Source organism: Cyclopterus lumpus, chromosome 15 (assembly GCF_009769545.1).
Source record: "Cyclopterus lumpus isolate fCycLum1 chromosome 15, fCycLum1.pri, whole genome shotgun sequence".
Taxonomy (NCBI): domain Eukaryota; kingdom Metazoa; phylum Chordata; class Actinopteri; order Perciformes; family Cyclopteridae; genus Cyclopterus; species Cyclopterus lumpus.
Window position 1 is genome coordinate 18,260,965 of NC_046980.1, and position 22,869 is coordinate 18,283,833.

General features: G+C 44.1%; 1 protein-coding gene across 1 annotated transcript; it reads left to right on the forward strand.

Annotated features, from left to right (window-relative positions):
- The first annotated feature begins 1 nt into the window (after position 1).
- On the forward strand, positions 2–20,915 carry smoc2 (SPARC related modular calcium binding 2). The gene is made up of 13 exons (XM_034552243.1): positions 2–406; positions 5,627–5,789; positions 7,860–7,966; positions 8,165–8,264; positions 9,092–9,136; positions 11,167–11,214; positions 12,234–12,308; positions 13,907–14,093; positions 14,957–15,039; positions 19,117–19,216; positions 19,382–19,629; positions 20,151–20,188; positions 20,390–20,915. Exons 1-13 carry the CDS (start codon positions 332–334, stop codon positions 20,411–20,413), a joined length of 1,293 nt encoding a protein of 430 aa, XP_034408134.1. The 5' UTR covers positions 2–331; the 3' UTR covers positions 20,414–20,915.
- Positions 20,916–22,869: the final 1,954 nt, after the last annotated feature.

Sequence of the window (22,869 nt, forward strand, 5' to 3'; positions counted from 1 at the left end):
AGGGAGGGAGTGTGAAGAAAGAAGTCGTATTGGAAAGAGGGGAAAAGGGGAGAGGAAACAACGAGGGAGGGGAAAAGGTCAGGGACACGGGGGGGGGTTCATCGCACTGCCAGAAATAAGGAGAGTGTCTACGCCAACGGTTTGGCAGACGATACCAAGGAGACGAAGTGAAATAAACCAACAACCCGTTTCCCCAACACTGACTTTTCCCCCCGCTAGGACTACTTCGGCTTTCGACTTCTTCCAAGTCGTGTTTTGGTGAAATCCCGGCAACACAGAGTGATTTTTGGACCGTGCGTAATTTGGAGAGTTTATTGCACTCTGCGTCAGGATGCGCGTCTGTCCGCTGCTGGTTTTCCTCTGTCTGCTGTGCGCTGGGCGCGCTCAAAAGTTCTCTGCTCTCACGGTAGGAAGAGACATTTATAACTTCCAGAATATGTCTCATCCATATCATATCGTTACAAAAAAGGAAAGGTTGAAAGTGAAGGATGAAGTGTGTCATATTTGAGTAAAAGGCACACAGCAAATTAATTATTGTACGTCTGTCACATATGAAGCAGCTCTTTTTAAAGTCAGTATTCCTTGTTATATTCACCTCTAATAATCAGAAACACTTATATTGAAAACAATGAATGAACATAGTGATGCATTGTACATCAATTTTAGCATCATTATGGCCTAACTAACTTACACAAGGTTTTTTAGATACTCTCTCTAAATGAAGAGGCTTTTATTGTGTGAATATGTTTCATATCTGGTATAAATTCAGGCCGAATTTAAGATAGATTTTAAAAACGTCATATAGAAGATTGCATGTGGGAAAAAGAGGTCTCTGTGTTCTCCATGGGTTGTGTGAACTCCATGTCCCTGTGTTTCAGGGGGTCTCCTCACAGTGGGTCTTAGATGGCAGAGCTGCTGGCTTGCCTGCGAGGAGTTCACTGGTCTGTTAGCAGCAGCATTGCCGTTTGCTTTTATTGCCATTACATGTCTGCCTCTCGGTCCTGTTCCCTCCTTGTGTTGTGTAGAGGCTACTCAGTCTGCTGCTCCAAAGCACATGGCTTTGTTGACAACAGCAGCAGAGTAGTGTATCCTGTCCTTTGACCTTAAACTGCATCTTTAAAGACAGATGATGGGGATTTCATGTCCGCGGTTAAGTGCAGGTACCACGCGCTGAAGGAGGGACAATACAGAGCGGAATGTGCACTGTCAAAGCCTTCACCCCTTGATTTAGAGTATTGACGTGGCAGCTGCTCTCCATGCGCCGTTATTTATGGTCTGGGTGAGAGAAGCCTTAATATCCAATTGGAAAGAAATGGCCATGAGTTGTTAACCGACAGGTGAAGGTTCGGAGATCCTTTCTCCCTGACGGCACTATGGAGTCCTGGAATGTGGGAGGAAGTGTTGCACGAAGCAGATGCTCCCCCTTATTTTCACCATGATGCACACACATGTACACACAGAGTATGTGTTTCTTAAAGGTTTCTTTATTGAGATGTCTTTGGTAGTAAATTTACCCAGCGGTTGATGAAACGGTTACACAGATGCAACTTGGTGTTTGTGTTATATATGACACAGCATCCACTGTGCTCTGGACATGTGAGAATGGCAAACGTCTCTATTTCTGTTTCAGTGGAAACTGTCTGAGTCTCATGAGACATTCTTTATTGAAATAGCACATGGATCACTTGTCATTTAGCAGGACTTTTTATGTGACTCATGGCTCATTGTGTTAATGACAGAGGTTCATTTGGGTTTCAAGTCTCCATGTGATATTTTGTGCAAATTGAGGTTGGACAGGCAGCTGAATATGGGATATTTGCCCAGCTTATTCATGAGGCAGACGTTTTCCATGGTTTATGCAAGTATGAAATCATGTGTGAAAAGATGAGGGAGCAAAGAACGTTGGCTGCCAATTTTAGTATAACATATGGACTCCTTTGCCCCCTATGCTTTCATAAAATTGTGCACCTGCTCAGAAAGATTTCTTTTGTCTTCTTCAGTGGCCTTTAACACCACCTCTCTTTGTTTTTTACATCTTTCACAGCAATTAAATGCCTTTTCCTTTGATTGAGTTAGTAGCCTGGTTAAAGGCTGTCACTTTGTTCCCTTTCCACCATGCTGGAAACTAATGATCCCCTTTGCATCCTAGCATCCACGCAGGAAACTCCAGCCATTTAACACGTTTGCCACGGCTCTCAGCTGGGGCCCCCATTGACCTCGCGGGGCCGTGGTGTGAGGGGCCTCTTGGGGCACTGGAAATGGGGGCCTCCCAGCCCAGAAGGCCCTTATCAACCTACAATGTGTTCTCTGCTGGAGGCTTGCCTCCTGCGTACTCCATTCAATCCCAAAATACTGCAGAGCCAGGGGGAGGTAATTGGATTTGATTTGTATGCTGGTTGGTCTCGGAATAAAAAAATAAGTTTCCCTTACACTGTGCCAGTCTCGCCCTCTCTCGTCTGTCTCTTGCTCTTGTATTATTTGAGCAGATGCAGAAAGCATCTTCCAAGAGAGATCACGCAAAGAAAACATAAATCATGAAAGGAAAGAGCAAAATAAAGAGAAAGGAAAAACAGATAGTGTTAGCCATGCTGCTGGAAGTAGACAAGAAAAGAGCTTGAGCAAAACAATTATTTGAATCACAATAAGTGTGTTCTGTGTGTTTTTATGACAAAGCTTGTGCTGCATGTAGATGAGGTGGAGGCCATCCATCACTCTCCACCGCATGGCTGTGCATGATGATGGTGCCGGCTTGAAAGGCCTGGAATGAGACATCAGGGGAATGTCAGAACTCTGCCTCGGCTTCGCCCATCCATCACCACAGGCCAAACGCGCAGAGATCCGCAGCCGACAGCTAACTACCATTAGGAGTACACAGGACGAAGAGGTCCTCAACACACCATCAGTCTAACGCTTCCTCCTCTCAATGGCTGTCACATCTTATTTGTTCTCCTCCCTCAGCGTGGGCAACTGTGACTTTGAAATAAACACTTGGTTGTCTGATGGTGAATCTGGGTGGCGGATTTCACGGGTGGCTGATTTCACGGCTAACTGTGTTTTTCCACACCGTGTTCTTGGAGCTCTATCGAAAATTTGCAGGCACTTTGGCGCATTGCTGTATAGTGGACATCAAGCGGGCTGCTGGGCTGCTGAATGACTCAGTTTGGGTTGTCAGTCTGCTGGCTTGCAAGGGTTGATGCTTATAATGCCGGTGTAGTGTGAGCAGTGGGCTGGCCAGCGTGAGCTGTGGCGAAGGCTGGCGGTCCACCACCAAGCATGGCTGGACGCACTCAGACACTATTGGAGCAGTTACTGGCTTTGGGAGGTTGCAAAAACCCGTCACGCCTGCTGGACTTTATGTGAAGGGGTGAGCTGTGAGCAACAGAGTGGAGGGTGAGAGGAGGTCATCGCTGCACAGGGATGTCCTAACTGGTGAGGGAGGACAAAGGGAGAAGGAGGGAGAGTACTGACAGGAGACGGTCAGTCAGATGCAATGATGCAAACAATCCAAGAAACTTGGGGGCAGTAACGAGGAGGGGCCCCCAGTTCATAAATGGACAATGAAATAAGTAGCCGCAGAGAGAGAACTAGATTACTGTTCTGTAAATATTATATATTAGCAATTCATAACAAAGTATAACAGTAATTATTCTCAAGACCCCATCAAGCAACAGGTGCCCTCTTGTTGGCAGTTTCTTCAGGAATTAAATAACAAGCGAACAGAGCAAACATAAAATGGACCTCTTTGGCTTGTGACCCCTCAGACTTATCTTGGGACCTTTTGGGGAGTTCAAAACACCCAAAGGGATATTTATTATCGGGATAAATATTTAGTTCACTGTTAGAGATGACACTGTAAGTATTGCTCTGCCCAGAATAAATATAATACTTCATTAGCTCCCTTTAACCAGTGGAAAACAGCCCACACTAGTCATATTCTGTTATTCCCCAAGGAGGAAGAGGGATTACTCTCCATATTTCTGTCTAGAAAGATGAACGATGAGTGTTGAGACTTGGACAGAGGCTGTTCTTGTAAGCTCTGTAGTGTCACGATCTGTTTTTAGTTCTTCTCATGACAACACATACTTTTTAAAAGCCTGGGAAGAAAGAGCTTGTATGGTTTCTATTTTTTTTCTTCTTTTAAATTTAATTCAACCCAAAAGACTCATCTTCCCTCCTTCGCGGCTTTTCTTCCGATGTGCTTGAAAGGGCCTCTTCTTTCTGATCCCCCCCGGGAAGATTTATGAGTAGGGTTGACAGAGTGGGCGGTACCCCCCTCCCCCACCCACCCCCACCGCCCAGGGCGACTCCCTGCCAACCCTCTTCCAGGTGCATTTAGCCCCACAGCTCTTCTCCTCTGAATGCAGAGGGTTGCCACCAAAGCTCATCTCTCACATCATTTGTAAGATGTCAGACACAACAAATTAATTTTATTGGTGATCGCCCTGCCCTCTTTGTGCCTGTGGTTTGTTTTTTCCCTTCTTGCTCTTTATCTTGCCATGCCCTTTCTTTTGATAACTGGTAACGGATTTTTATGGCTTACCTTTAATTGAGGGCTTAGATTCTGCTTTGTGCTGCAGATTGATAAGTGTGTGTGTGTGTGTGTGTGTGTCTGTGTGTGCGTGTGTTTGTTAGAAAGAGGGAAAGAGTCTGCTGTCAATAGTTGACGGACAGGACATTCAGACAGATTTTGGAGATTTGTGCATACACTGAAAACTGAACAATAATGTCACAAAACAAACGAGTAAAACTAAAAGAAGAATGACAGCGTTTCATATGTGCAAATACTTTCATTATAAGACAAGACAAAAAGATTTTGGAGAGGTATTTGTATATGACCGACTGAAAACAGCACCTGCATAGGCATGGATGTGGAGTTAGTTTTTGTCCACTAAACCCAAGTCATTATTCCACCGAACTGAATGAATCATGCAAACGTTATGAAAACCCAACACTCGCACTGTAGCAACACAAAGCGCCCTGACATCCAGTATATTCAGCCACTCTATCATTCACTTGTCTTTTCATTCATTGAAGCAGTCACAGCTTGATTCCACCCCCTCACCACCGCCGCCTTCCCATTGTGTGGCCTGGCGAGGGGGTTTCATACACACAGCGACCGACACAATGGTGGCATTGACACAGGTGATCCGATGCGTTCAGCCAGGAGTCTCTGTCCTTGTTTCTCTTTTCATGGCTGAGTAAAACATCCTCAGGAGCGATTCCAGGTGAATACCCGTGCAGCTGCTGGCACAGTCAGTCAAGTCTTCTCCAGCCCTGGAGACAAAGACAAAGCATGGCTGCACCCTGACAGGCTTGTAGTGACACTGACTCATCCTTGTGTGTTCTCCAGTTTATCAGCGCTTTCCAGTCTGTTCATGAAAGCAATTTGCTTATGAACCTCTTGATTAACATTTCGAAACAGTAACCATTTGTATGTCTTTGGTAATGGGTGTCGTAGCTTGTAACACAGACTCCAACCCCTTTTCTTCAAAGATCCCTCCAGAAGTCCACCTGCTGGTGTGGAGAATACAATGTTTTGTTGCAGAGCTAATTGATTCCCCCCCCAAAAATGTTGAACATTTTGAAAATGTTTTTCCGCTTGTCTCCTGCTTTCTCACTTTTGTAGTTCCTGCGGGTGGATCAGGATAAGGAGTGCAACATGGAGTGCAGCGGAGCTCCTCGCAAGCCCCTGTGCGCCTCCGACGGCAGGACCTTCACATCTCGCTGCGAGTTCCTCCGAGCCAAGTGCCGCGACCCCCAGCTGGAGGTCATTCGAGGGCCATGCAAAGGTCAGGTCATGAGTCACGCTTCAGCGCCGCCTGGTGCTCTTGAATACGCAGAAGGGGTCACAGTAAAAAACTTGTGGGTTAAATTCATTTCAGCATAATTGATTCTTTGAGTACTGGGAGGGCGAGTGGGGTTGACACAGTGAGAGTGGGTGGGGGCGAGTGGCTGGTTTCATAATTTCACACCATTTTAAAAGAAAATGTACGTTAATCTGTAAAAATCCTAAATTGATTAGTTTTTTGTGGAAATTATTTTTGTTTATTTACTTCTGCTCTGGTACAGCATAAATATATGTAACGGCATCATGGGACCAACAACTTCCTAAGTGATAAGAAATTGCTTTGGCTTTCTGAAATCAAATCATTATGCAGAGGCGAGGGCTTTTGAATGAAGTTCTTGACAAAAATTAATGGTCTCATGTTCACCATATTAGAAGTAAAGCTGTATGTATGTGACCGAGATGAAAAGCAAAAGGGGCAGGAGAGCCAATGGGGTCAGGCGGCTCACAGACTCCCTCATTGTTCGTCGTCATTGGAAGTAAAGCACCCATACACCCCGATGCTGCAGCCCCAAACCCTCTTACCCCACCCAACCTACTAACTCTATACCGCTAGTTCATGGCTCTACATACTGGGGACAATGCCTCATTCTTACACATTACAATATTAAATCACTAATGCAGGGAGTGTGAGCAAAAAGGGTTTGCTTAAAAAGAAGTCTCATATGATGGAAAAGCATTCCACGATCTTATGCCCGTTCTGGTTCTCTATGGCAACGTCTCTAAGCGGACATATAGATGTGGCGGACAGCGCCGAGACACAGAATAGAGCATTCCAGCTAGGAAGCTGAAAGGGACAAGAGTTCATGAAATTTGAATTGTATACGTCAATAACATTGGGTCTGTGAGAGTTCGGACCCCCCTCTGCTTCTGGACAGCCCAGTTAGAAAGACACAGCGGCAGCAGCCAAAATAAACCAGAGGGCCGCTCTGGCCTAAAAGCACAGAGATGGGATTGTGTTTAAGGATGGTGAGACTGGCTCCACTTTTAAATGTCTATCTCTGTGCTCTGATGATTCAAGTGTCCTGTCATTTTTTCCAGTCAGCTTTTTGGTCGGAGCCCCCTGAAGAAGGACGACGGTTTGGGGTTTTTCCACTGGAGCTAATTTTAGAGCTGCTTTCCAGCGTCTTGCCCCCTCTCCTCACCAGTGACAGTGACACACACACTCTCTCGCTCTCTCTAGACTGAGAGAATCCCTGCATGTGTCTAATGGACAATCTACTGCCAGCCATGCCAGCAACATGCAGCCTCCTGAACAATCTGGTGAACGTTTTTCAATTTAGCACGAGTCATTACTTTTATGGGATTTGAACCTGCCAGGCAGTCAGGCGCTGCACGGCAGCTAACGTGTCACACCAAATTACCATCAAACCCATCGCTGCCCAACACTTCCTGAGAGTTTGCACAGCTGGTGCCGTCGGCCAGGTGAGATGAAGCAGCTCTGGAATGACAGGATGAGCCGTCGCTCCGACAGAGAGATGTGAAAAGATGTGTGGTGCACGTAGGTGAAAAGTTGCTGACCCACATTTATATCAACAAATAGTTAGAGGACATCTTGGGCTGAACTGAGGAGACGATCAAGGTTTTCGAGGAGAGTGAGACAGACTCTGAGACATTAGAAAGGGTTAGGTTTTTCCTGTGTATCAGCCCTTTTCTTGGGTGACTGGAATGTTCTAGGAGCAGCACGAGCTGCCTCGTTCGGTAATGGCTTTACCACCAGGCACTGTGCAGGCCTGCTCCTAATAAGACCGGGGGTGTTGGTTCTATTCCCAGCCACACAAGTATCTGTCGCTTCCGAGATGTTTTGAAGTGTTTCCCCTCTGTGGCTGCACGTTCTCTGCTTTTTTCTTTCATTCTTCATCATCTGTGAGATTCAACATCTTTTGCTAACTTTTTATTTTTTTAAGCATGTTGGTTTCATAGTTGTGCAGCAAAAGAAAATCGTGGAGCTGTGGGTTAGACCACGGGGTCTCTGTGATGTGTCGTGATTCTGGTGATTTGTGGTGCTCCTCAGATACATCCAGATGTGTAGCAGAGAAGAAGTACACGGAGCAGCAGGCGAAGAAGCTCTTCCCACAGGTCTTTGTGCCTGTATGCAACCCTGATGGCACATATAGTGAGGTAACAACATAAATGATACTGCTTTTTAATATGAGGGCTAGGAAGGCCCGAGTAGAAAGGAGTAACTCCTCACTCCTCTTTTCTGCTGCATGAATTTAATCAACAGGTTTTTTAACACTGTTCCTTCACATTTCAGAAGCCAGACCTGTTTTTTTTAGCTTGTGCTGACTTTGTGTTTACATGCTGCTTTGATTACAGGTTCAGTGCCACAGCTACACTGGATACTGTTGGTGTGTCACCCCAAATGGTCGACCCATCAGCGGCTCAGCAGTGGCCAATAAAAAACCTAGATGCCAAGGTGGGTAAAACCCCATCAATGTGTCTTATAAAAGGGCAGCTAAGGATGATTCATACAGTTCTGCATACTTTATTTGCAGTTCAGTGTACTTAGAGCAGGCATCTCGTTTTGTAATGAGTCTGATATACGATAAACAAAAAATAAAAATAGACAGGGTGATTTGTACAAGAATGCGGTTTCTGTAAATTTGTGAAGCAATGACGATAAATCAAATTCAACACAGCAAAGCATGACATTCTCTGTTTGTGGGGGGTGCAATATTCAGTCCTGTGGGAAAGTCGTCAGGGACTTGACTGACGGCCACGGGGTCTGAGTACCACAGCAGGACTGAGCGTTGCTCAAGGCTTTGGGCTGCGTGTGTAAATAAGCCTTGTAGAAAATCCCTACTGCAGAGTTGGGCAACAAAGTTAAACTGTAAGGAATGTCAGTGTTCTCAGAGGCTAGCGTCTGCCAAACAATCAAATAACCAATGCCACATGTCCTCCCTGTGTGTCTCCTGGGGTTGCCGCAGAAGTTGCTGCTGTCTCAGCAGTGAGAAAGATCCAGAAGTAGCGGCAGCAGTTGTATTGTAACTGCCAGCTACTTAAACATGGCTGATGTCCATAAATGTTGTAAAATACATCTTCATCAACATGCTTTAAATAAAAGATTATCATTTGATAATAAAAAGGTGGAAAAGACCCCTTATTCACGTCTGGTGGTGAATCAGGCCTAAGTTATGCTTAGAGTATGCTAAAGATTTACACATTTTTCATAATTAAGTATAACATGAAAATGGTGTGTGGTAGTGAATTTCTCTTTTCTAATTTGAAGATATTGCTTTTCAGGTTCAAAACAAGAGAGAGCTACTACAAGAGAGCCAGGTAAAGCAGGTGAGACTTTAATTCAAGAAGAAAAACAAATCTCAGAGGCACATTGACTCCTTTATGTGTGCATGCACGCGTTTATGTTTATCCATGTGTGTACCTATCAAAGCATGCATGTACATGCAAGTGTGTTTTCATTTGTGTCTGTCTGTTTGCCTGCTTCTATGTTGGAGATGTGCAGGATGGGTCTCCTGTTAAGGCTTGCCTTTCTAATATTTTGTCAATTTGAGAGAGTGCGAGCAGCCTGAAGCCTGATAAAACAGCAGTCTGTCACTGAGTAACGAGTCTAAGGAGAGCGGCTGTGGGGAGCTTCAATGCACACCACCAGCAGCTACAGTGCCTATAAACGCCTGCTGCACTTAACCAGGCAGCCAAACGGCCACAGAGCAGCCAGAATGACGGAAAACAGACTCATCATTCGCTTCTCTGACTTGATCTCGCTCAGTCTTGCTTCTTTTTCAGCAACGGTGTCATAATATACAAGGAAATGTTCACTCTTCATCATCCACCTTACTTTCTCTCTCTTGTCTCTCATCAACATCTACCTTCTTCCAGATATAGAACCACTAAGTTCCCCTTCGGCTCCACTCCAGACACGGTGTATCTCATCGTGTGTGTGTGTGTGTGTGTGTGTGTGTGTGTGTGTGTAAAGAGTCTTGGGTATAGTGTCTGTAGGAGCCGGGCCAACTCATTACACATAGATCAAGTGGTAATACAACATTTGAGGGGGCGGGATGGTGAGAGGGGGAAAGGAGGTGAAGGGGAGGTTGTGGTTCAATCTGAACTGGTTGGATAAACAGGGTGGTGAAAAGCAGAATAAACTGTAGATTTGTGGTGTGCCAGCACTGAAAATAGAAGGGATTGCATCAATATTGTGATTCAGCAGAAGCCCATCACTACCTAAGCAATCCACAGCAGCCATTTCTGCACTTTTATTATCTGAATATTGGTCATGTTAAACACCAAATATTTTACCCTAAACCTATTTCTGGTGCTTGAGAAATTCATTCACATGCTGGAATCATGTGCAGCTGACAACTGACAAACAGCAGTTAAACTAATGCCGTATTACCACAAATAGCGCGGGGGTTTCCTGGCAGATGCTAAAAGAGGTGTTACAGTCATGTAAATGGCCGCAAAGTAAAGATCGGTCATTAGTGGTTTATCGTAAATCCCAATCATAAATACACTTTTTGAAATGGCATTTCCATCCGGTAAGTGAGCAGAGTAATAACATGTCTGCCTTAGTCAGTCACACTGACTGTATGTATTTTTATCCACCGAGCATGCTTGAGAAGATGAATGGTTGCCATAACAAACGTGCATTAAATGTAAAATCATGATTTCGCAATGGAGAATTTATTGTTACAGAAAAGAAGTTGAAGCTAAATCCTGTTTGTGGAGCCACCCATTAGAGATGCCCGGACTCATGCATTACCAGAGCTGCTCTTTGAGCAGAATGAGTGACCTATCCACTGAGGTTAACCACACCTACAGTCATGGTTTTACCCAAAGCGGCTCAAGACCTCCATCCCCGTCTCCTCCCCGACCGCAAATCAAACAAACACAGTCCAAACAAACACTGAGCTTGATTCTTCCCACTGTTAACTGGTTTGTCTCAGACTTGGCTACTGCATTCTTCACCTCTTGTGTCTCTCCCACCTTGATGCAGCTCTCAAGACTCAAATGTAGGCAATGGAAGGATGGAGAAGAGCATCCGCGACCACTGGTCTTCTCCTCGTTCATTTTAACTGACCTCAGTCTGTTCTCCATCGCATTATGACCTCCCCTGTTACATGAAGTGAAGCCATGGGAATAAATGACCACTATACTTCTGTTTCTTCCTCCTCTCTTCCTGTAAGACACCTCTCTCTCTGTCTCTGTCTCTCTCTCTCTCTCTCTCTCTCTCCTAACCTCTTACTTCTTACCATCTTTAGCCGGGCAACGTGCAAATCTGACATAGTGAAGTTGTTCTATAATCTAGCTTACTCTCGTAATTGTAGTCTCCTTGCAAATATTCTCCATTCTAAATGCAGATGAGACTGGCCTCGTGGTGGATCCACAGCCTGCAGGCGATGAAGAAGGTGAGCTTTCATATGTTAGTAGATAGTGTTTGTTAAGGAAAATGGGATAGTGAAACGTTTCTAAATATGTATAATATTTCACATAAATATGAAGGAAAACTAAAAGAACGATTTCACCATGAGTTGTGTTTTTGCTCTTAAGCACCTATGAGGTGGTAATGCCAGATCAAGTAATCTCACAACAAAGTGCCTGAATTTTGATTTGAGCAAGATGGTGTTTCATTGCTGAATAAATTCCCTTTTCATTTGTAGAATAAGATGAATGTGTTATTTCTTCTTTCAGAAGTACATTTAGTCTATACTAAAGTACCATGTTGAGGTATTGTACTTTACTTTAGTTATTCTTTTTATTCTAATTTACTTTTCAAATACATTTTGGAGGTCAATATTGTACTGTTTAGTTAACTAAATTATCGGACAGCTCTAATTAGTGGCTGCTTAACCCCATATAAAGTAGTTAATGTCAGCTCCAGTTGCAACGTTAACATGCTTCTAATAATCCAATAAAATGGCACATAATAGTATAAACATCTGAATGGGGTAAATCTATATTGAATACTACTTTTACTTTTGATCATTTTAATTATTTCCATCAGTGCATAATATTTTAAATGTGTTTTTATGTGATATTGTATAATATCCAACTGTTAAACAATAAAGAGAATGCATCTCTGAATGGGAAGCAGACAGCCACATTTTTTCTAAGTTGTATTTTGAGCACTTTTATTGCCCTTTTTTACATTGTAAAGGAAATAGTGTTTTATGATTTAACGTTTTATGGAATTTGGTAAGACAGTGAGAGACTCATAGTTATAGCTTACCATTTTGCTGCTATATTCCGGGTCACAGCTGTCATATACAATTCACTTTCCACCTCCACTCCAGGAGTTTGAGATACGATAACCTTGATGTGCGTTTTATGGTCTGTGAGTTTTGGAACCACCGGGTTTGGCACAGATGATATACGAGTGCGTGTTTTCGATTGAAGCTAATAAAGCTGTCTTGGTGATTTCTTTCAGACATCATTTCACAGTACCCCACTCTGTGGACGGAGCAGGTTCGCAGCCGACAGAACAATAGAACCAGAGCACCATGTGAGTTTCAAACCGCTTCATCTCTAATGACTGCGATTGGCTGTTTGCAAACCTCAACTAAAAGCACGCTCTGTGTTTTTCTTTACTTGTGTGAGCAATCATGGTTTGAGGCTGTTCCCGTCTTTTGAGGACAGATGGTGGGTTGTGAAACCAATATGTCTTGTTGTTGGAGTGCGTCAGGCTTTGAGGATCTGCTTCTCTGTGGTTCTTTGCGTTGCAGCGTATATATCTGTAATTATCAGCACATGGTGCAAACACAGAATCTCCTATTCTTCTGGCTGGTCTGTTCTGGGCTCCTCTTACACACATGCACGTTTATTTTATTGTAAAGATCAGTTGTCTCTTTGGGGAAATATGTTGCTTTCTGCATCAAACAATACAATCCTGAGGCCTGCCTCGGGTTGAGAACCCTGTGTCCATGTGTACATTTGAGTGAGAATCACATTATCATAATTTACAGCCAATAAAAAAAGCCTGAGAAATGCAGCATTGATGGTTTTGATTACCATGTGCTCTTTGGGGTATTCGGGCGAAGAAGAAAAAAAAACACACCCGCCCCAACAAAGAGAGCCCATAAGGAGGAATTGGAGCGAAGAGAGTTAAGAAAGCGGGGAGGCATTTCATTTGGTCTCTTTTGTGTGGGTGAAGATCTCTAATGAAAATAAACAAAGAAAAGGGATATCCATAATCCCGCAGTAGCTTCCGAGCCTTAAGGCGAGTAGAGAAGAGAGGGAGAGATTGGTGCTGAAAGCCCTCATGGCCAGAAGAGCTCTATTTTCATCCATTGGTTTAATGCTCAAATCTCCATTGGAGAGTTGCATGACAGAGAAGGAGGCTGCTGCACAGGAACAAGTCTGATTAGATCCTGCTGAGGCTCTGCAAAACCCCTCTTCCCCATCGAAGCCGCTCAATTCTCTGTGTGTATAGATAAAAGAAAGGATCACAAAGCATTGCATTTTTCCCCCCTGAAATTTAAAGCATATAAACATACAGATCCCTGGTTCTTTACAGTAGTGTTTCAGCGTGTGCGGGCGTGTGAAGGCGAAGGCCCGAATGACCACTGTTCTGCTTTTGTCTTGTCTGTTTCTCTGTCTGTCACACACATCCACAGAGGGCAGTTGAGTGTCCAAATATTTACTTAACTTTGGGCATAGGGAGCTGTACTTAGTCATTAGCCCGTTAATGTGCGTAAACAGTGCCATGGGGGGCTGATATAACAGTCTACATACACCGTCTCTGAGCACTCATCCTCCACCCCTTTGTCTTCTCCAGTGCTTCAACCTCCTCCTCTTCTTCAGGGAAGTGTTAGCGAGGAATGAGAGAGCAGTGCGTGCATTTAGCTTTTAAATATAAATTAATTAAAACATACTGCATGTTGTATAAATACAAAATGTGTGCCAGATCTGATTAGGAGTGATTTTAAACTTTAAACAAACCCTCTTCTTTCACGTCAAGTGTGTGTTAGCCCGGGGTGTGTATTTGCCGAGTCCCACAACCTAGACCACCTAGGTGAATGCTGTCTTTGTAGGTGGCATGTGTTTATGTGACCAATCCACGCCTCCACCGGTTCCTGTATAACCTCTGAACCCTCTTTTCAGCCTCATCATGTGACCAGGAGCAGCAGTCTGCCCAGGAGGAGGCGAGGCAGCACAAGAACGATGCCGTATTTGTACCAGACTGTGCCCAAGGAGGACTGTACAAGCCAGTCCAATGCCACCCTTCCACCGGTTACTGCTGGTGTGTGCTGGTGGACACGGGACGGCCCATACCTGGGACCTCCACCAGGTGGGAGAGACCTCACCTATGGTACTTTCACCTTAATTCTTGGAATTTATTGTTCGGTTCTTTTTTGGCAATCGCACAAGACAGTTGTGACACAAAGCAGGTAAGTGATCAGTTGCCACCCTAAAACAGCAGAGTGGCCAATTGATTATTGTCCCTGCAGGTCTAACAACCGTACAGGCACAATAATCTATTGAGAAGAAATTCTTAGAAATATAACAACTAAAAATAACTTTTCTATTTGAGACTCAAAAATCCACCTAAGCGGACAGATATACATCTCCATTGAGGATGACACAGAGTAACTCAGTGGTCTGCTGAGCAGCAGGTCAGGGGTCAGTCAAACTGGCAGAGTGGGGCACTGGTGCACTCTTATTGAGCAGCAGGTCTGGGGATCAGATTAATAAGGCTTCAGGCAGAGTGCCAGACAGCACATTAGTACACATATGGAAGTGTGGATTTCCCTCCTTCTCTCTCCTGGTCCCAGATCAACTTTTGGCCCAGTCGCACAGCAGCAATCGGGGCTCTGCCGGTTCGCCAAGGGAGGCCGTGAAAGCTTCCTTGTGTCCCACGCTCCCTGTCTGCCTCTCTCCCTCTATCTCTCTTTCTCACTCTCCCTCCCCCCCATGTCCTCACACCAGCCACAAATCCTTCCCCTCTTGTTAGATGTGACTCACAGCCTATGGTTTGCCACAAAACAATCATTTGAGTCCCTGAGATTTAACTGTACACAGGTAATTGGAAAACATGGGATCCTTCTCTGATTTTACAATTGGGATAGTTGTATTGGTATCAACAACCCCTGTTATCCATTTCACCTTGAATGAATTGGCTTTTTTTCTCATTTTGCGTATTCTTTGTCACAGGTATGAACAGCCAAAATGTGACGGGAATGCCAGGGCCCACCCAACTAAACCTAAGGACCATTATAGAAGCAGACATCTCCAAGGTAGGTCTCTGTTGTTCCTCTCTGTTCAGACCACATGGTGAAGTTCTTCAGCAGCCTGCAACTGTTGCCGCGCTTCCAAGGTTGAGATAACAGTGCGAGTGTGTGTGTGTGTGTGTGTGTGTGTGTTGACATCATTAGCACTGTTGGTCAAGGAAATGCTTGATAAAGAGTTGAGGATTGCCAGAAACCACCCCTCGATGGTCAATAAGCAAGGAGACAGAGACAGATCGGGTTGAGGATTAATCTTCAGCTGACATGGGAGATGGAGGATAGTGGGATGATAGCACAGAGGAGAAACAGCAGGCGGGAGAGGTAGAGATAGTAGATAATAGGATACCAGTGATAGTGATAGACAGACTGACAACTGCATAGATAACTAAATTGTGAGTGGGAGAGGGGTTTGTGGTCATGGGGCGGGCTTAAGTACATGTGAGCTTGTGTTTGCTGCGTTGGGTGACTATTTGCTTATCCAAATTTGACACTTCAAAACACTTTAACTCAAAAAACTAAAAACAGATATAATTATTATGCTTCAAAAACATGTTTACATTCAGGTGATAAAGGAGGAGGTTGGGTTGGGGTGGTTGGATGGGTGAACAAAACAGACTTTGACATGACATCAATCCCTAACCTGAGCCAAGTATTTATTTTAACCACCATCTTGTCCTTACCCTTTCCATATACCTAACCCAGCCTTAACCATAGTACTATCATATCAAATGATGGTTTCGGAAGGCACTGACAAGGTATGTTGTCTTGCCAATATTGGGGTTCAGATCAAAAAACACCAACCTGTCATTTTGGAGGTCAATTTTGTTGTTTAATTTGAAGGACTTGTTGGTGATGGTATGGCTCTTACAGTTAGGAATCTGGAATCCAGCCTTCCCAAAGAAACAAAGTTATCTGTTATTACTAACTATAGAACTAGGAGATGTTTTGATGTGTTAATGAGTCTTAAATGTGTTTCTAGATGTGTAACGTTTTAGCGCCCTTTAAGGGAAATAGCTTTTTAACTTTTTTGGAACTGGATATAAATGGTATGATATACAACTTCTTGTTTTATATCCATCATTCCACCTACTGACCTAATTGCCGAGATACAGAATCATAGGCACTTTTACAATTTAACCTCAAACACGAGTGATTAAACCAATTATTAACAGGTTTACCTTATTGCAGTTATCTTAAGCGCTTTAACGGGGAAAAAAAGTTGTAACTGTTTTCCAAACCATTAGTGATGTCCTTCATTTTTCTGAACCGCTTCCAGTTTTAACCTTCACCTATTCTACTTACCATAGACAGTTCCAATGCATGACTTGTCCCTCTCCTAAAACCAACCATAGGCAAAGTAGAGGTATGGCTTTCAGGTGCTGCGTACAACCAAATCACAGTTTAAAGCTGAATGGTGCTTGGTAAAGTTTGTGTTTTTTGGTTGTTTGGTAAACATGTTAATAATCCTCCAGCAAATGAACAGAGCTGCCACTGTTCACATCCCATCCACAACTGTTTATGTAACAGTGTGCCGGGCCAGAGCTGTGCTCTCTGCTCGCAGGTGCTGTATTTAGCAGCATAGCAGCGCTCCGTCTCCGCTCTGCCGCGGAGGACTCTTGTACCGTGTGTCATAAACAGTGGATGGACAGTAACAGATGAATGCTCCTGAGACCAACACATTACTCATCGTTGCCAGTGGCACTGAGGGTGCATTATTGCTAAGCTATTGAGCAGGAATAATAACAGTGTGTAACTGCGGAAAGTGGCGATGGGGGGGGGGGGACCGCCACAGCCATCCTATGAGAATGAGCTCAACCCCAACCAAACACCTCCTCAACACATAGTGGTAGGACAGAAAACAATATACGTATTCAGCCATGCAAACACAGACAGGAGGACACAGACTTCTTTCAATATGTGTCAAAAGAAAGAACATGCGCCGTATCAGCCAGGTCTCCCATTATGAAATACACAGCATCTTGTTTTCTTTATGAGAAATTGCGTCAACGGCTGTAAACTGTGTTACTGTATGAACGAGGGATAATTATAAACGTTGCCTTCACATTGCTGCAGCCCATTTGCTGTTGAAGCGCTGGTGTTGAGAGGTTTATGGGGCGAGATGTGAGAAAGGAGAACTTTGCCCTGAAAGGGGCAGGAGAGGAAAGCAAAGTATTTGGCAAGCTTTCTCCCCAGAGCGGTATCATGGGATAGCATCGGGGCAGCCATTGGGAGCTGCGGCTGTGAGTGCTGACAGGGCTCTGCCCCATGTGGCTCCATAGAACGCAGTGTCTTATTGACAGTAGCACATGGGCACACACATGCAAACATGCACTTACTGGCCAATGTTTTACTGCCAGCAGATATATGAAGGTGTATGAATAGTGGTGCAGATCTTAGCTTTTCAATAAGAAAATTCTTTTACGATTTGAGAATTTCTCAACTTGATTGCATCCTGCATCTGTCAAACTGGGCATCACATGATTTTAATCATTAGAGAATACGACAGCAGTCATTTACTGCTGCAGCCACAAACTGAACAGAAAAAAAGCCAGACTCAATTTACTTTGAATGACAGCAGGAACATTTGTGTCCTGGCCCTCAGCTGAATGTTGTCCAGACAGACAGAAGCTGATCTGTCCCGCCCCCACCAGGAAAACCTCTGCTGCTCAGAGGAAGGGACGGGGGCCTTACCCGATGGCTTCTCATTTGAATGAACCACAGACATGCTCAGATTCCTGCAGCATTACGGCGAGGACGTGCGCTCGCCATGAAAAACACTAAGCCTCAAACAAGTCCAACTGCATCCCACCAATATCCCTTTAGCCAGAAGCCAGATAAAAACACTTTGCCTTCAGAGGGTGCAATTGTATGACTGTCTAGACTAAATTACCACAAGAGGCTCCACAAGGCACCAGTTTGGCTATTAACAGGCGGGTCAGATATTTTGGGCTAAGGCCAGGGAGGGTCTACTAAAACTTGAGTGCTGTTTTAGCATGTAAAGGAGGCTGTGGAAACTATTTGGACATGTGAATGTGTCAACCCCTGGCCCGGTACAGGCTGCTACTTGGGAAAAGGTGGAGTGGAGGCTGGGTGCCGGGTGTTTACGCCGATGCTGGTCACCACCTGTTAGAGAGGAGCAAAGCATCCTATTATCTCCAACACAGGAGAATCTGGCCCTGCAGGCCTGGGTCATAAAAGGTGTAGCACAGTGTGTAGAATTTCTTCTTCTCCACAGGCAGAATAGCGAGAGGGAAGCCGGACTGTGAGAAAGCAGGGAAGAGTCGGGAGAGGAATCCAGAAATCTCTCAGGCCTGCGTAGCCTTCAGCTCTTCCAGAGCAACTTTGTCCTCCTCACTCCTAAAACTATATGGCCAAACAGACAATTACTATCATTAGGGTCATTCCACCCCAGTTGTCCCTCCATTTTAATTTTTTTCCTTTCATTCTCCATGTTATAATGCTTCTCTCTTGGTTTTAGTTGGGTAGTTAATGATAGATTTTGCCCTTTTTCTAATAGGTTTATTGTCTAATTAAATCAGCCTCTTCTCTGGTTGACATTTTAAATGGTAGTTCCATCACATACTGAAGATCAAGTGTTGAGTTGTGGCTCTGGATGCATACCTTTAAATCTGACATCCCTGCAAAATCCTCAGTAACAGTGGTTCTGTCAGGACTTTATTTGGTCTCAGGTGAGTCTCAGGTGCTGTATGGAGCCTCTTGTCCATACATACAATATTCAGGGGCCTCCAGCATGAATGGGAGTTCCCCTCTTCCTCCTCCAAATGAAGGGAGGTCTGACACTTTACGAGCAAAAGACAACTGTGAGAGTCATGTTTGGGTTTATATTCTTGTTCTGTTGTCTTTATGGGCTGCTCACGTTAAAACTACGCAGCCTGCAACATGACGTCCCTCCCCAAACATTTATTAGGCCACCTATGATGGCAGTATATATATATATATATATATATATATATATATATATATATATATATATATATATATAAAAAAACACATACACTTACTTCCATATGAACCCTAATACATGCTCACACACACTCATTCAGGTATTTGTGGTTTATTTTCCAGGCTGTCCTGGGGCAAAGAAAACCGAGTTCCTGACAAGTGTTCTTGACGCGCTGTCGACAGACATGGTGCACGCCGTCACAGATCCAGCATCCGCCGGAAGGTATGACATTTTAAATGAATTTACTCATCTTACAATTATTGATGAATATCAGTGGGTTCAATCATATACCAAAAGATGACACAGCAGTGATATTATGTATATTAACAGTTAAATGAAGTGATGGTGGGGAAATGATTCGCTCATGAACTGATGTCTGTCGTTTAGAATGGCCGAGCCCGACCCCAGCCACACCCTGGAGGAGAGGGTGGTCCACTGGTATTTCAGTCAGCTGGACAAAAACTCCAGTGGAGACATTGGAAAGAAGGAGATCAAGCCGTTCAAACGCTTCCTGCGCAAGAAATCCAAGCCAAAGAAGTGCGTGAAGAAGTTTGTGGAGTACTGCGACATCAGCAACGACAAGGCGCTGTCTCTGCAGGAGCTGATGGGTTGCCTCGGGGTGACCAAAGAAGAAGGTGAGCTGAACAACATAATGCAATGTGTTCTCTTGCACCAAACCAGTCTCACATATTGATGCATAAAATATAATGATCATGGCACTCAGAGGGTGAATTGGAATCAGAGCTCCATAATTTTTAATAGTTGGCCGTGCGCTGTCCAATCAAACTAATTAATGAGGTTTGGGATTTGGACACATGCTGGAGCAGAGCACATGAGGCTCTAGTACGCCTCATACAAGTTGGAAGGGAGTCTTGTGTATTTCCTTTCAAAACCAAAAATACAAAAGCAATGTGTAATGGATTAAACAGTAGCCAGTCCTTCTTGCGTCATTGCAGCACTAGACGTGTATGTAGCCATCAAATGCATGTTGGTTGCGAAATTGAAACAGGAAGCCTGTTCTTGTTTTTGTTTACATGTGTTTGAAATCAAGGACCAATTGTTTCAAAAGTTGCTAAGAATTCCGCTAGGCGCTTCAACTGAACTGCTGTATTCCCCATATTATGGTTGTTGAGGTTTCTATCTTTTTGTACCACAGGGGCCAAACCAGGAGAGGGGTTATCTTCCAGTAAACTAGTAAGTAAACCACTCCTTGCATACGGATGAAATGGCTTCAAAACTGGTGGCACATCTACAGTTTGACTGTTATATGTTATCTCTGTTCGTGGTGACTGAGTATACTGACAATATAAAGTCATTAATACAAACTTGTCAGCCTATTTGTAAAGTATCAAGGGCATGTGTCGAACTGATGTCACTTTCATTTGCTCTCTCCAGAATCCCTCAAGGAAGCAAGGCTAAGCCAGCATCTGAGATTTCCCCTCCTGCCTGGAGAATCTGCCCTCAACAATCGGCAATAACGGAAACCATAGTATTTGCACTTTGTACTTTAAAAGAAAATGTAAATTCACTTTGTAGAAATAAGGTATTTAAACAGACTGCTGAATCTGTGAATGATGTAGTTAGCCTTTTATGTCCTGACAAACACAAATTATTTAACACATACAATGTATGTGTCCTTTGTGTGTCTAAAAAGTATACTTTTCATGTTCGATGTTGCTTTTTGTGCCCCTTCCCCCACTGTACTTTTCTCCTCACGTTGATGATGGTAAAGTGGATATATGGATAGTTTGCTACAATAACTTAGACCATACCATCTCTCATGTACTGACTTATAGCATTTATTCTTGTGCATTGTACAGCAGTTTACAAGAATGTTTTAAACATGCGGCATAAAAACATCCTACATGCTCACATGTATCCATGTTTATTAGAAATAAAGACTTCTTTTATACATTTGGTTATCTGTGGTTCTGTCTTAATGTGTCAAAGGTTCACTGCGTCAGCAAATTCCTTTGTTTCTCTTTAATCCAATTAGTTTTTCTTCTCATTATATAAATCTTTTAATGTCTTTGCCGTTTAGTGTTTTCTTGCTGTGTCTTCCATAAAACACCTTGTTGACACAGTCTTTATGAGCCAAGTATTAGTCATACATAGCAAAGGTTGTGTATCATCCCATTTTCAGACAACTTGCCAATTTCCCTGAGGCCACATTTAATGGTAACGAATGGTACTTGTGTCTGTTCTCGTCACAGATTTTACACCTAGACTGAAGACAGATAAATGGACCAATCTTGGTTGTGTGTAGTATGAGCGCCTATTAAAAGGGCGTTATATGAGCCAGTGCGTGTATGTGAACATGTGTATTTGCATAAGGTATACTTACATACACGCAGTAAATGTACACTTTAACAGTGAGGTTTGAACGGATTATTTCTTAAAGAACGACGTTCGGCTCAGGGCAGCCTTGCCACATTACACTACTGTACATTGTTCGTGCCTGATTATGTTGGGGCTAGTAAGTGGTAAGCCGTGGCTTTTCACACAGAAAGTCCCCTATAGTGCTGAGCGACTGATTGGTCTGGTTTTAACACCCCAGGGGAACACAGAGCAGAGATTATGACTGCCTGCTCTATAATGGTGGATTAGAGATGGATAACCTATGGCCTTCTTAAGCCCTTTCTTTATCCACATCAAAGGAAAGTTAAATCTGAAGCAAGTGCTTCCGCAAGGATGTTTAGGTTTGCCGCAAGGATGTTTAGGTTTTTTAAGTCTAAGCCGTTTATGTGTCTAAATTATTTGGTGTTTGCTTGCTATAACAAAGTCTTCAAATTATAAACTCACAAAATAGCTTTGCAATGTCCCTAATTGTCCCTTCGACATTATTCCCCCCCCGAAGTGATGTTAGCACCGTGCCCAGAACAACATTTGCTTTTCCCAAACGTGCAATCTGTTCATGCGGCTGTGCTGGTTACAGGTGTAGCAGTGCAGAAGCTACACCTTACTGATGCTCTCCATATCCAACAAACTCATCAACCTCCACGTAAACCTCTAGCCAACCCCCTCGACCGTTGCTGAAGCTCCAACCTGCGCCCGACACAATGCTTCACCCTTGTCATGTGTGATTTCTCTTCCCCTGGGCTGTGATGCATGTAAACACCTTTTACGATTTGGTTGGCTGTCAAGGCATGGTTTTCCGAATACGTTCTGCTGATGGCTTGGACGCGTGCCTGAACTGATGGAGTAGCTGAAGGAAAGCATCCAAACCTTTTGCCGCATTAACCGGGACCGCCTCACGATTGGAGAGGCCTCCGCCTCCGCCTCCATTGCTCTTCAGTCCTGCGTCCTCACTTGTCTCACTTACACATGCACACGCACACACTCCATGAGCACAGAGATACCATTGACCGGGATTTGTGGGCACAGTTTGTGTGCTTTAATGGGCAAGAGGAGGCACCCGATCTGACCACTGGCAGGGTTTGCGGGCTGTGGACTCATGAAGAAATTACTGTCAAAAGCCATCAGGTCTTTCGTAGCCTCTGGCCCAGCAGCCATTTCCCCCTGGCCCTCAGAGGGGCTCTGGTCTGTGATACAGTGTGAGGACGGCCTGCACCCTGGGACTCTCTCTCACTCTCTTACTGCTTCCCCTGGTGTGGCCCAAACACCCCAGCAGTCCTGCCAGCGCGGCAGGACACCGTCGGCCATTACACTCTAGAAAATTAATTGCTAGAGGAGGTGTGACTTTTTAATGGACACCGTGCAAAGAAAATACATGTGGTGCTAAGTGTTTGCGTGGGAGTAGGTGCCTTCACACAAGGAGCCTTTTCTCTATTCCGCATCTAAATTACCTTATTTATTGTGGGTAAGCAATAGTTTGATGTTTTAAGAGAAACCCATCTTTGCATTTCTGTCGACAG